Source organism: Lutjanus erythropterus, chromosome 17 (assembly GCF_056507025.1).
Source record: "Lutjanus erythropterus isolate fLutEry1 chromosome 17, fLutEry1.hap2, whole genome shotgun sequence".
Taxonomy (NCBI): Eukaryota; Metazoa; Chordata; class Actinopteri; order Lutjaniformes; family Lutjanidae; genus Lutjanus; species Lutjanus erythropterus.
Window position 1 is genome coordinate 25,991,945 of NC_139333.1, and position 15,442 is coordinate 26,007,386.

A 15,442-nucleotide genomic window follows, 5' to 3' on the forward strand; every position below is an offset into this window, starting at 1 on the left:
TCCTCCCCAGCCAAGTGTCCAGCATCACCAGGGAAGTTGGGTATTTAAGCTGTGTGACATGAAGGATCTAATAGGATTAGAGTGATGCTGACGGCGGAGCGTTCCCCCGGCATGAGCCTTGTTTTGGCGCTTCACTTCACGCTCGTGTTCACCGCCGCCGCTGTCATCAACAACAGCAACAATGGCTCTCAGGCGCACAGGCTGATCATTGGCTTCCAGGCGCCCTGGAACATGTCCTTCCCCTTCAGCGCCCTGCGGCTGGGCTCGGCCATACAGATCGCCGTGGACAAGGTGAACACCAACCCCTCCTTCCTGGGAAACTACAGTCTGGATTTTGTGTACATAGACACAGACTGTAACCCCAAAGACTCCCTGGGAGGATTCATCCACCAGGTGTGGAGGGAAAACGTGTCGGCGCTGTTTGGTCCGGCGTGTCCTGAAGAAGCCGAGGTACGATTCACTTAATGTGATGTCATGATGTTTTGTTTTTGTTTGTTTACAGAGTATGTTTACAGGAATCCCACAGGTTTCTGTCTTCAGTCCACTTCTCTTCAGTTTATAAGTGACTCACAGTTTTCAGATGTATGCAGACGACACTCTTCAACTAAACACTCAGCTGCCAATTTATTAGGTACACCTCAGTAAAACTAATGTGTGTTAAGAGCTGGCTTGGAGAGTAATGGATTACATGTAACTGGATTACATAATCTGAAATAAAAAAACAGCAACTCTGTTCCATAACAGTTCAAATAAAGTTTCTCCTTATAATGAGATTATCTGAAGATCATTATTTTGAGAAGTTTTCTCATTATTTTAAGATATTAAGTTGTTATTTAGAGAAAAATAAGTTTCTAAGTATTTTGAGATACTGGGTCATTATTTTGGTAAAGTTTTTGTTTTATTTTGGGATTATTTTAAGGCACTATATCATTATTTAAAGAAAAGTAACACATTGTGACAAAGTGTCTCATAATTTTGAGATACCAAACCATCAAAGTTTTTCATTATTTTTTCTTTATTTTGAGAAATTTTCTTGTTATTTTAAAATATTAAGTAATTATTAAGTGATTATTTAGAGAAAAGTCACACATTATGACGTTTCTCGTTATTGTGAGATCCTAAATCATTATTTTGGGAAATTTCTTCTTATTTTAAGATTATTTTTATCTCAGTATAGTTATCAGTTACGGATATTAAAAAAAAGACAATCAGATTACAGTTACGTTTAGTAAAAATGTATATTAATAGTTGGACATTTTGATCATTAATTTGGACATAACAAAGGAAACAGCTGGAAAAACTAATTGACTGAACAACAAACATAAACATTAAATTAACGAGGTGTCTTTCCATAAAACTTCTGGACAGATGTTTTCTTCCATTAAACCCAACAGGTTACCGGTCTCATCGCGTCCACATGGAACATCCCCATGTTTGGCTTCGTGGGACAGTCCTCCAAAATGGACAACGGCGACATCTACGACTCCTACATCAAAATTGTGCCGCCGCTGAAAAGGAGCGCAGAGGTCCTGGTGAAGACGTTGGAGTTCTTCGGCTGGAGCCACGTGGCGATGATCGGAGGCGGACTCGAGTCGAACACCTGGGACAAAGTCGACGCTTTGTGGAAAACCGTTGAGAATCCGCTGAAGGCTAAATTCAAACTGGTCGCCACGGCGAAGTTTGACACCAGCAATCCTCAGCTAGTTTATCGAAATGTTAAATACATCGCAACAGTCGCTAGAGGTAAAGAAAGTCCTTTTTTTGTCTCTTTAAACCACATATAAGCTTGATTTCTTTACTGTTTCTATGTTTGTCCTCCAGTGATCGTGGTGCTCACAAACCAGGAGGACTCGATGTCTCTGCTCCTGGAGGCCGAGCGACAGGGTCTGATGAATGGCGACTACATCTTCTTCCTGGTGCAGCATTTTGAGGTCAGTGGCAGCGTGGTGAGTAAAAACTTTAACACATATTAACAGTTAAACACTGTTCAGTTAACTCCTGCCATTATGTAAAATCCAAACTCTGGATAAGGTTTGGAAAAATATCAGAAAACAAAACATACAGCAGTTTGAAAGACCAAGAGAGAGATCAGCGAACAAAACTGTGCAGCATCCTTAAGTCATCACAGTGAAGTTGTCAGGTTTGCAGGCATGCAGTTTACAGAGAAACCTAAAGTTTGTGCGTCAAACTTTTCTCAAGTGCTGTGTGCTTAAGTGAAAAAAACACGATTTGACAGACAAAAGTCTCCACAGGGATTTAATAAAAAGATGAAAGACTTTGAGCCTAATGCAAGAACATTTTCATGTTCTTGTCTTAAATTTCTCATACTCGTCTGCATGTAACATGTGCACACTTGGTATAAACGCATCAGAGCATCCGCAGATAAAAGGCACAATAACCTTTAAGTTTTTGTGGGAATGTTCAACAAAGGTGGCGGTCAGTGACACAAAGACTCCCCTGCCTTTGAGTTCAACAGGCAGGGAAAACAACTGTTGTGAACCACTGATTTCGGACACAGGCTGACAAAAGCAGGCTCCTCATTTCTGGTCCGCGACACTTGATTTTGTCGGCTGAAATGAGCTGTCGCCGGCAGATTTTGTGAGCTGTGACCGGCGAGCTAATTGAGCTTTGAACGTTTGTGCAACGAGTCGGTTGAAAACGCCATCTCCAGCTGACTTTGTAATGTTTCCAGCTGACTGTTTTTTTTTTTTTCCAAAAAGGGGTCATGCCTGAGGCTAAAGAGAGAAGGTCACAGGCAAAATGGTCAAACGGTCAAACTTAACACTTCTTTTCTTTTTTTCCTGAGCAGGACAACATGTGGAAATATACCCTGAACAACAGGATTAACCAAGAAGCCATAAGAGCTTTCGACATGGCCTTTATCATCGGCCAGAAATCCTACGACAGCTACGAGTATTATGACTTCTTTGAGCAAGTTTTTGAGAGACTAAAAGGACACCCGTTCAGGAGCAACCTGACATCTGAGAGGGAGGTCAGCACCCATTATAAGAACTAAAAATCACACGTGAAAACTTAAAAGTAAAATCACTTATCATTTTATTTCTTTTTTTCTCCTTTAGGTTAGCCCTTACTCAGCCCACCTGCACGACGCAGTGCTTCTTTATGCTCTGGGACTGAAGGAAGTCCTCAAAGATGGAAAAGACCCTCATGACGGACGACAGCTGCTACGGAGACTAAAAAATAAAAACGACATTCGATTTCATGGTTTGTAGATGCTTTGATAAATGTATTGTAGGGACTGATCTGTACTGCAGTGGAAAGCATACAAAGTACTCAGAAACCTTTAACACTAAACATGCGGCGCTTTTTTGTTATTAATTAGTGCGTTTATAAGGATTTTAATTACAGAATGTTCAGAAGTAGCTTGTGGTTTGGTATTGTGGTTAGCAGTCTAAGGATAGCAATTATGTTGCGCAGCTAACGTTAGCAGTTGTTCAGTGTAGCTAATATTGGTGATTATTCTCCAAAGCTAATGTTAGCAGTTGTTCTGTGTGTTGTTGTTTTGTGTAGCTAATGTTAGCGGTCTACTGTTAGCGATTGTTCTCTGTAGCTAACACTAACAGTTGGCATGTGTAGCTAATATTAGTGGTTGTTTGTGTAGCTGCTAGCTGTCTAACATTAGCAGTTGTTGTCTGTAGCGAATGTTAGTGGTTTAATGTAAGCGGTTGTTCTGTTTAGCTAATGTTTGCAGTTGGTCTGACCTGTAAATGTTTATTCAAATTAGATGTTGCATGCTTTATTAATCCCCATTTTCACTAAATATAACTGTGATTAGATTGTCTTTTTCCTGATGGAATACATTTACCATTTTTGCACCCTAATTAAAAAATCCCATTATATGTAATCCATTAATTCCCACCTGGGCCAAAATTGGTATATAAATTTTAAGTTTTACGAAATATTAATAAAATATTTCTTAACACTCATTAAGTTATCTGAGCTGTGTGAGCACATTGAATCAGAGGCAGTTTGATGCAGGTGTGCTGATCACTGCAGGTGCGTCTGGACTGGTCCACTTTGACGAAGATGGGGAGAGGAACCTGGACTACTCCATTTATGACCTGCAGCACGCAGAAGACACCACCAAGTTTGTCCCCATCCTGCATTTTGACAGTCACACCAAAAGTATCCGGTAACAAAACGCTTTTATACAATCAAACATGATAAGCACTTTTTTTTTTTTTTACTAATTAACAACCAAAAATCATGTGATTTCAGTCCAACGCCTTCATTTTCTTCTGTGGTCTGGCCAAAAGGAAGACCCCCCTCTGATAAACCAGAATGTGGTTTCAACAACGAACTCTGTGAATGGCTGCTTAATGGTAAAACAACACTTACAAGTAAAAAATAAATTGAAAAAATGGCCACTCTGCAACCAGCACAACTATGGACACTTTTAAGTCCCAGCAGTGAAATTTTAGATTCATGTTAAAATTTCTCATATGTTGCCATCTGCCCTTAAGATCAAGAAAGAAAGAAGTTTATTGTACTGTTGAATTCATGGATATTAGATGCTCAGAGTCAAAGCTAATATAGCAGACCTTGCTAGCTGCTATTTATCTGCAAAATTAGCAAAAATGTCATTCCTGCAGCAGTTTTAGGTGACAGTTTCAGGACAAACAAATGGTAATGTCAGTATTCTTCAACCTGGAGCCTAATTTTCCAGATTTTTGTGTTAAAGTGACTGATGGGAACAACAAGTTTTGAATACTGATCCCGTATTGAGCGAGACTGCAATGGAATCCAGCCAATGTTAACAGCAGCTTATTGTTAAAGATTACATTATTAACATTAACCATTAAGACTGTGTCCTTAACAGCTTTATTTTAGCTACAAACATGATTTTTTTTATTTGCAAACATTATTTTAGCACTTAAGTAGAGATGATGTGCAGGTTAGAATTCCAGTATCTTTCACTAAAAGCAACATATTTTCATGAAACGTATCGACATCTAACATTATTTGTCTAAATTGAGCAGAGAAAATCAGGAAATTCTCATTTTTTTTATTATTTCAGTATTTACAATGATGCTCAACATTTGAAAAGATTACATTTAAAGAATAAATGGTGAAAACTGAAAAAAATAAACATACTCCAGATTAAAATCAATGCATTTTGGGTACCTATTTATGTTTATGTATTGCAGACTCTGATGCTTAAAATTTAAATTTGCAGTAGCTGAGTTTTACTAATTTTGGAGATTTAAAAATGCACCCACATGCACCAGTTATCTCAGTTTTTATGTCCAGTCTAACCACCTTCTTAATTTCTTGTGCAGACATCGCCCTGCTGGCTCTACTGGTGACCTTCCCTGTCATCGGCGTGCTGGCGGTTTTGTTCATCTGGGTCCTCATTCTGCAGAAGTTGCGACTGCAGACGAGGCTCGACGACTCCTGCTGGTGGCTCATCAACTACAGCGACATCACCATCATCAGGGAGTCCTCGGTATGAGCTCTACGACGCACGAAGAATTAAAAAAAGCGTGCGTTTGCTTGCTGGGTTTTGCGCTGCTCACCGGTTTGCTCGGTGTGTGTGTGTGTGTTTTTGTTTTCTCTTCCAGGGAGTTCAGGCGTTATCTCTGAGCACCACGGGGAGTCACAGTGGGAGCAGGAGCAGCGGCTCTCAGTCCAATTTCTCCACCAACAGCTACGGCCTGAGGGACAAGGCAGGGAAAGAGCACGTCTACACCACCATCGGTCTCTTCCAGGTACCAGATTTATTCAGTTAAAAGTGAGCCCATAAAACTTTTCCTGAACAGAGGCCACAAGTTGATTATGTGATTATGTTTTTATGATGTTTGTATACCTGAGCTACAACTAAATCACCCCTGGTGGGATAATAAAGTTTGTCTTGATAAGTGGAAATTACAGATTAATGATGAAAGCAGAGTCTTATAGGCCTTTTCCCCAACAGGAACTTAATGACCTGTGACTTTTAGGAGAGAACATTAAAAGTATATTCCAGATTATTTGAACTGGGCGTTTACCCATAGCATGTTACCATAGTAATCGGCAGTCGACACGCCCCCAGTCTGGAGAAGCAGGCGGAGAACCGGTGAGGTTAACAGCTGGTTGACGCTCCACGCTCGGGCAGTGTGAGTGTGCGTGGCGTTAACCTGCTGGTTTTCATTTCGCCGCCCATATTAACAGGTTAAGCTTTATGAGTTTTTTCTCTCTACGCTTTATAGAGTCGTCAGACCAGATGTCAGTTAAACATCTGGTCTCCTCCTGTCATCATATGCTCCTGCAGCTCATTTCATTTTTGTGCATTTGTTTTTAAATCCAATTTCAAAAAGAATCTACTCCTCTTTATAAACATATCATATATAATTATGTCATACGAAGTGATGCATGATGTTCCACTCATATCTATACTTATTAACAATAATTCACAAGAAACGTTTTACACAACAGCAAACTTGAACGCCAATATACTGTTGAAATTTCCAAATGGGAACTCGAAATTCCGAATTTCCAGTGCAACTTGAAGTACAACTCCAGGTTAGGTGTTATGTTCCTGTAGAGGAAAAGGTCAAATAAAGTCAGCAAACTGATTCAGTTGTGTCAAATTCACTGCAAAATCCAGCTAAAGGTTGCTAACATCAGCTGACATTAGATCACTGAGCTCCTGGTCAGACCAGGCAAAGTGAGGCTGCAGCAGAAAAACCCCGGAGTGTACTGCATCAAGCAAGTGTGCATTTTATTGTTTATGAATGTGAGATTTCATGTTGTTAATGCAGAAGATTGTTTTTTTCTTCTTTCAAACATTACAGGCTTACTTTAAGACATTTAATGTGCATTTTGAAATTTTATTTTCTTCACGAGGGACGATCAGGGGTCTGCAACCTGTGGCTCCAGAGCCAGTTTTATTTGAAATGAATAATTGCTTTTCTCTCATTGTATTTTTTGTTAATTCCATACAGGGAAATCAGGTGGCCATCAAGTACATGAAGAACAGCGTTAACATTAATTTCCAGAAACCTTCAATAATCACAGAGTTAAATCTGGTAAAGTTCCTCATGTATTTCTAGAATAAAACATACTTTGTTTTGGTTTCACTGTTTCTTGCATTTATTCTGATTAATACAACAGAAGTAACATAAATATAATTCTATATGTTAGTGAATGATTGCAGTGTTTTCTTTCTGTCGCTCCTGATTTGATCTATTGTGTGCCTAACCATCGTAAACTCTTTAAGACAGATGAAAGAGATGAAACATGAGAACTTGGTGCAGTTCTTTGGTGTTTGCATCGAGCCGCCAAACGTCTGTTTGGTCACTCAGTACTGCAGGAAAGGCAGCCTGAAGGTCAGTGTCTCCGTCTGTGCTGCGTGTTCTCACACACTGTTAACACTTCATACTGTAAATCATCACTGTAAAACTCACCCAGTTTGGATTAAACTACCCATACGGTGTAGAGAACCACCTAAAACAAGGGCTCTTTATTTTCATTTTCCAGACGCCATAATTCCGTAGTAAATAGGTGGTAATTACCAAGTAATATATTTGAAATTTCTTAGACGGTACCCACAAGTACTGTCTTCATGAAGTAGCTGGTTATTACAAACCAACATATTTGAAATTTCTGAGAAATTACCAACAAATTACCCCCATATTTCATGGAGAGTATGTGGTCATTTGCAAATGTCACTTTCAGGCATACTAACCATGAAGTTTGGTTGTAATTTATGGGTAATTTCTAAGTAAATTCAAATATATTACGTGGTAATTAAAACGAAAAAGTTGCAAAAACTCAACATTTCAAGGCAATGAACTGCAATAGCTGACTTAAATTCTTAAGTTTTGAAAAAGTTTGTAAAATTTTTTACTTTTCTCCTCTAAATAATTTGAATTTTAGAAACCGAAAACACTGTCTTTGATGTTGTTAATTTCTCCTTCAGGATGTTCTGAGGTCTTCAGACGTCGAGCTAGACGGGATGTTTAAGCTGTCGTTTGCTTATGACATCGTCAACGTGAGTCATTTTTTTAATGCAGCATGTTTGAGTTATCATTATTTAGTGGTGGAACAAAGACATTAAATATAACCAATGTTTCACTCATGTACCCAAAACAAAAGCACAACAACTAGATCCACAAAATAAAACTAAAAAAATTGGTGTCTGACTGTTAAAACACAAATTGCTGTTAAAGGCGACGGCCAGTTCATGGTTTGATCCTGTTCGTTTGTGTTTCAGGGGATGGAGTTCATTCACAAAAGTAACCTGAAGTTTCATGGGAACCTGAGGCCCAGCACGTGTCTGGTGGACAGTCGACTCCAGATAAAACTCTCTGGTTTCGGACTGTGGGAGTTTAAACACGGGACCAAAAACAAGATGATCCCGCTGGACAACAATAATTATGACGGTCAGTCGATGCACAGGAGTGACAAATGTGAGGTGATCGGAACCGTTTCGTAGTTACCGTCTGTTTGGCTCGCTGTGTCGTAGAGATGTACTGGACGGCTCCGGAGCTTCTGAGACAAGTCGATCTCCCGGTCAGGGGAACGCCCAAAGGTGACGTCTTCAGCTTCGCCATCATCATGTGGGAGCTCATGTACAGGTCTGGCCCGTATCATGACATCAACCTGGAACCCAAAGGTTAGCACGATACACACATTAATTTTCTTTAGCAGAAGGATTGAAATACTGCAACATACTGAAAATCAGGAAGTAGACAGAAATAATCAGCCTATTGCATTAAATTAATCTTCAATCTATCAGACTGACTGACTGCAAATGAAAATCTTACAAACAAAGAGACATGAAATACAGGAGCACACACGTGGTGAATGGATTCACCTCTGTCTGCATCTGCTCTAACATAGGCTGCGAACGTTAGCATGTCAGGCTAGTAGCTTACTAGCTGATGTTTGTATTGGACAAATTAAAAATTGGCTTGATGGTGGCACTAAAGGAAAACTCGGATGATCACTTAAGTCAGAGGGATTCAATGTTTAGGGGCCATAAATGAACGTTAGGACAAAATTTCATGGCTATCCATTTTTAGTTTGGACAGATGTGAGGGACAGGCCTACACACTGTTTGCAAGCCTAAAAAGATCTCAAACCAAAAATCCCCAAATTCCAACACTACGATGACTCAGTTCGTTTCAAAGGGGCCGTCTTGGCATGGGAAACAGATGCCGAAACAGGCAACAAAATTAAAGAGGTTCCTGCTTCTTGCCACATCTTTTTTCCAGAGATCATCATGCAGCTGCGGACGCCTTTCCAAGGGGAACCCCTCCGACCGATGCTGTGCGAGCAGCTGTGTGATGAGCACATCAACTCACTACTGAGGGCCTGCTGGAGTGAAAACCCCGACCACCGACCGCCGTTTGGCTCTATAAGGAGACGGCTAAGGGAGACCAGCCCAGACAGGTCAGACCTCTGACAGACATACTGTAAATAAAATGCTCCAAAATACTGTGAGAAAGTAAATTGTTCTCCCTGTCTCTCATTTGGGCCCTCAGATGCAGTTTGTAATATGGTCACAAATTTTACTAATAAGAGAATGTAAATGAGAATCAGACAAAGTGTTGTCATAAATTAGAAAGCATTCAGCGATCAAATGTCTTTGCCGGGGCTGTAAATCCTTTAAATCTGTGATCTGCTTTAAAAATGAAATACTTATAGTGAAAATATCAATGTTAAGTTGCACCAAATATGATCACTGATTAAGTTGCGACCAAATTTCACTGACATCTGTGATCTGAATCTGAATATCCTGCTAACTAACTAACTACCAAACCAGTCTGAAAACGCAACACTCCTGAACCGGGGGGTGATCATGATGATTCTCTGTACTGTAGTCATGCAAATATACTGGATAATATGGTGGAAAAGTTGGAGAAATATGCAAATCACTTGGAAGAGGTGGTGGAGGAGAGGACCAATCAGCTCACAGCAGAGAAGACCCGTGCAGACAAGCTTCTCTCCAGCATGTTACCAAGGTACCGGATGTAAACGGCATCAAAATGATCAATATTGTGCTTTTTCTTTATGCTGTGTCAATCATGAAAATAGACCTGAAGTCTAGCAATTCATGGCAGCCCATTCAAATCATGGTGCCATCAGTTGAATGGGTTTCCATGACGACACCTCTCATCTCGCCAGTGCTGTCGCCTCTTTTGACGCAGGTACATCGCGGATCAGCTGATGGCGGGGAAATCCGTGGAGCCGCAAAGCTACGACACGGTGACCATCTTCTTCTCTGACATCGTGGGCTTCACCTCCATGTGCTCCGTCAGCTCCGCGATGGAGGTGGTGACGTTCCTCAACGACCTCTACAGCCTCTTTGATGACATCATCAAGATGTACGATGTCTACAAAGTAAGTCACACACACCGCTATTATTTCTCAAAAAATATTCAGGCTAGAAGAATTTGATGAAATACACTGCTGAGAGTTGGATGAGAAGATTGATAGCACTCTCATGTTAGCTTACCACAATAAGTGGAAAAAGTGAGAAACCTGGCCTAGCCTGGCAGTTTCCAAAGGTAACAAAATCTGTAAAGAAAGATAAGAAAAGGTCAGAAAATCTGCCTCTCAAAACTCTGAAAGTTCACTAATTATCACTTGTAATTATCACACAAAACAAGCGCTCCCTCCTCCCTCTCCTCTTCATTTCCTCAAACCAGATAGCGAAAGAATTGATGTCACTCCACCAAACGTGGAAAAAGTTTGTTTTATAAGAAAGATGAGAAACACAGCTGCAAAGCATTTATGCAAAATATGTCTGACAGCAGAGTAGAAAGCCACGAGTCTCCTGACCCACAGAGACGTCATGTCTCTGTGACAGCAGGTAACACGTAGCATCACTGTTCCTCCACACCCCACTTCCTCTACACAGTCAAATTCAATCAAAACCACAGAACTCTTCATATTAAACAGAGCAGCAGATCATCTCACTGCAAAAATGCTTTTTAAACAGTTTTAAAGTTTGTTCACAGATTCTCTTTTCTTTTGGAATAATTCACATATAAAACCTTTTTGATTTATATCACCATATTTTGGTGGATTAAGTCCAGGACTGAATTTCGCTGCTGTCCTCCTCTAAGCTGTACTGAGATCTGCATCCTTACTGGCTGTAGCTTCATATTTACCCCACAGACATGACAATTGCGTTGATCTTATCTAACTATTGTCAAGAAAGCAAACAAGCATATTTCCCAAAACGTAGAACTAATATTTTAAAGTTAAGATATTTTTCATTTAATCATATATTGCATCGTTTTTTAATTACGTTGTGCTGTTTTGTATAAAAAAGGTTCCCACTCTGACTGTAAAAATTGTTAGTAAAACGTTCATCTTGGCTTCTTTGACAAGGTGGAAACAATCGGTGATGCGTATATGGTGGCCAGCGGTCTACCCATCAGTAACGGTAATAAGCACGCTCTGGAGATATCTACGATGGCTCTGCATTTCCTGAGCGCCATCAAGGTCTTCAGAATCCGTCACATGCCCGCTGAGAGTCTCGCGATTCGCATTGGGATACACTCAGGTAAGAGACAGAACAACTACAGGTCAACTAAACAGATTCATAACTTTTAAAAACTTGCTTTTAATTACTGGTGAAGTGCTTAAAATGGGGGTCCGCAATCTGTGGCTCTTCAGACGCTCTAAGGTGGCTCCCTGTGGCTGTGCCAAAAAATTATACGGTGATGAATAACAGGTATTTTTTGACATTTTAATTTTCAGTTATCGTTGTCGTAGGTCTACACTGTAATAAGGAAAAAGTCTTTTTCTTCTTTAGATCAACTTAAATCTGAGTTTTACAAACTCAAAAAAGTTGTATTTAAAAGTGAAAAGTGAAGTAAATGATGGTTAAAATATTAATATTTTCACTTTTAATTTTCAGGTATCAAAATAATGACAAACCAGTTTCACAGCTCAATGTGACCAAAGTTTAAAAAATACATTATTTTGAGTTTCTAAAACTCGAAGACTCAAGTTTATCTAAAGAAGAAAATTATCTCAACTAAAGATTATAGGTTGGCAAAACTTTTTAAGTTTATTTCAAAGCTCAAGAGTTTGCGTTGGGCTCCAAACTCAAAGATGTATTGCTGTACATTTTCTTGATATGTTGAGTTGTCTCAACTATTTTTTTTATAGTCATCTGGTTCCTTTTAAGGCCACAGGTCACAAGTTTATGGTTCTGCAGGCTTGTCATGCAGACTTAATGATGCACAAGAACATGAAATAAGTGACATTTGAGAAGCTTGAATGCATGTATACAAACAGTATGTTCTGGGTTTTACAGGTCCGGTTGTTGCTGGAGTGGTGGGCACCACGATGCCTCGCTACTGCCTCTTTGGCGACACAGTGAACATGGCGTCTCGCATGGAAAGCAACAGCTTACGTGAGTGAGCTGAAGTAAAATCTTAGCAAGCGCTTTTCATTAAAGACGATCAGTATCACAGTTTTATTGTTTGAACTTTCTGGATTCAATTTAGGTAACATACATGAAGTGTTTAGTCAGTGCAGAGGACGTCATTAGTTTTAGGACACCTTTAAATTGTTTGGTACTCTCTCTTCTGTATATTTAAATTAGCCTTGAAGATTCACATATCTCAGTGCACAGCTGACATTCTTGTTCTGGCTGGATCGTTTGAGCTGGAGGAAAGAGGGGAAATCGAAATGAAGGTGACATTTGTTTACCCCCCTATATGTTGAACAACGTACAGTATGTTTTTGACATGTTTTTGACCTGCGTGTGTGTGTGTGTGTGTGTGTGTGTTTGTGTGTGTGTGTGTGTGTGTGTGTGTGTGTGTGTGTCCATGGCAGGGCAAAGGGTGTCATAAGACCTACTGGCTGCTGAGCAAACATGGATTTAATCCTCCTGTTATTGCTCACAGCTCTCCACCAGCTGACAGTCTCAGAATACAAACAGAGGTACAGGTAACACACTTTTTTTTCCTAATAAAATCAAGGACTCTTTGTCCAACCGCAGTCAGTATACAACGTATTCTTTGTAAAGCTGTGTTCTAATTTGATCTGTTTTGTGATATCTCTGCTCAAGAAACTGGGAATGGCCAGAGTTGCTGAGAAAAAGGCCCATAAAATCCTGAACAAAGCTCACATAACAGATGCCATGATGACTGCAGTGCACATTTAAAGAACAAGGGGATATTCTGAGCATATTCTGGAGAAATTATCAGGAGTATCTGTTCTCACAGAACTGCAGCCAAAATGTGCACAGAAACTGGAATGAAGAAGTAAAACACTGACTTCATGAGAAGCAGGATTACAGCACCTGTGTCTTTGGACTGTTCATGTTATTTTGGTACAATTACAGGTTTATAATTTCACACAGGATCATTGATTCAAGGCTAACTCATTCTTGCAGCTGTAAAGTTGAAGCTTGTGCTAATATTAATCATCCATCTGTGCAAAACCATGATGTCTGGAGAGGACCAACTACAAACAAAGTGGGGTTACATAACTACGCCTAAAATTACCACGTGAACCAGAGTATATTGCATACATTTTTCACACAATAACTTGAACAACTTTCACAATCAAATCTACAACAAAATCCATAAATCACTGGAAAAACATATTTTATATACAGTATAATACTGGAGGAATCAGAGCTGATACTAGTGAAATAGACCACATTGTGTTCTCGCCACGCTTTGAGTCGGTAAAAGTAAATTAAAATGAAAAAAATACACCAGAATGTATCTTTCTCAACAATAATTCTCTGCGATGATCAAATCTAATTGCTGTTAAGAACTGAAAGTCGCAGTGAAACATCAGTTAAAGCGCCTTTAGTTTCAGCAGTGTGACGTTTTTCTAAGTGAAACAGAATATGTGAGCTGTCTTTAGTTACCACAGAGATTTAAATAGTAGAAATACTCGTACTATTAAAAGTTCTGCATTTATACTTTTACTTGCGAAAGTATTAGCATCAACTTATTCTTAAGTACCAAGAGTAGAGGTACTCATTATTCAGAATAACATCACATCATATCACTGGATTATAATTACTGATTAACTGATGTGTATATTAGTTTAATTTTCTGTTAAAAGGTGGAACTAATTTTAATGACTTGTGAATGAAGTCTTATCTTACTCTATAATAACACATCATAAATTATTTTCTATATTAATCTGAATCTGCAAAGTATCTTATAAATGTAGTTGAGTAAAAAGTACAATATTTTCCTCTTTAACGTAGCAGACTATAAGTATGTAGTAGCATCAAATGTAAATGTTACTTTCCAGCACTGGAGGTTTGTCAGTCGACCAAAATCATATTTGAATGTATGAATTTATGTAACTGCTCTTTAGTTCATGATGAGTCACATGAAATATTTTTATTATCAGAAAAGAGAAGGAGTTTAATGTAAAAATACTAAAAAAAAATAGTTTTTTATATATATTTAGCATATAAAAAGAGATAAATGAAGGATTAGACAAAGGAAATAATAATCATTCCCTCCAGGAAGTTGCAACAGTTCACGCAAATTCAACCGATCCCTGTGAATTCTGTGCGACGCTGCAATTTGGTTCAAACTCTGCATCTTTTCTGCAAATTTGACCAATCACTGTAGCTTCCGTGACTTCCACCAATCACAGCAGTCCATGTACATCTTAATGTTTTGTTTTATTCTTGACTACTTTTTTGGATTTCTATATATATATTTTTTGTCACATTTATCAAGGTTGTTTGCACTTTTGTTTTATAATTTTCTGCTGTTTTGAGTTTGAGCTCCAAAAATATTCTGCTTCTTCGTGTGCTCTCTTCATTGGTTCACTTCTTCATTTACAAATAAAGCTATAATTTAATTAATTTTTGTAATTCTGAGCCTTTTTGTCATACGGTTAGTTAGAACAAATTGCGGTTTTGGAACAAGTTGCCTTTGATTTTTAACAATTTATACAAAAGAATCACAACTTCTTTTGCAATTTTGACTTGGTCCCAGAATGTCATTGCAAAAAATGCTACATTTTTAGAAAAGCTGCTGTGAAATTGGGGATTTTAGGCCACAACAATCCCAAAAAAGGCCTGCAAAATCCTGGAGGGACTGAATATTATACTTACCTGCCCTTAATTTCTAAGATAATTTTTTGCAAAATAGTTTTTTTGTTGCACTTTGTATGGAGGTCAGTGAGCAGAGAGCCTCATCAACAGACTTTTATTTTAAAACACAAATGTTTAAATATATAAAAAAGAAAAGATCTGTGCCTCTGATGAATTTATAATAATAGCATTTATAATAAGTTCATGTTGGTTTTACTGGAATAGAAGAAATATGACAGTATGTTTATCATCTGATTTATGTTTGTTTATGTATTTTGTTGTTGTCTTGTTGAGAGTCTGATTTTCATTTCTGTATTTAATAAAAAAATAAAATATTTATTTATTTACTAACTTTGAGAGAATTCCTGAAGGTTTGTACATAATTAAAAACAAGAGGGA

General features: G+C 38.7%; 1 protein-coding gene across 1 annotated transcript; it reads left to right on the forward strand.

Annotated features, from left to right (window-relative positions):
• The first annotated feature begins 84 nt into the window (after window positions 1-84).
• Window positions 85-14,850, forward strand: gucy2g (guanylate cyclase 2g). The gene is made up of 22 exons (XM_084741571.1): window positions 85-450; window positions 1,395-1,743; window positions 1,822-1,946; window positions 2,810-2,992; window positions 3,081-3,225; window positions 4,018-4,153; window positions 4,240-4,343; window positions 5,301-5,467; window positions 5,583-5,729; window positions 6,945-7,028; window positions 7,224-7,328; window positions 7,922-7,993; window positions 8,216-8,384; window positions 8,468-8,617; window positions 9,219-9,396; window positions 9,828-9,968; window positions 10,155-10,347; window positions 11,344-11,518; window positions 12,278-12,376; window positions 12,569-12,660; window positions 12,802-12,909; window positions 13,037-14,850. Exons 1-22 carry the CDS (start codon window positions 85-87, stop codon window positions 13,130-13,132), a joined length of 3,384 nt encoding a protein of 1,127 aa, XP_084597697.1. The 3' UTR covers window positions 13,133-14,850.
• The last annotated feature ends 592 nt before the right edge of the window (window positions 14,851-15,442 follow it).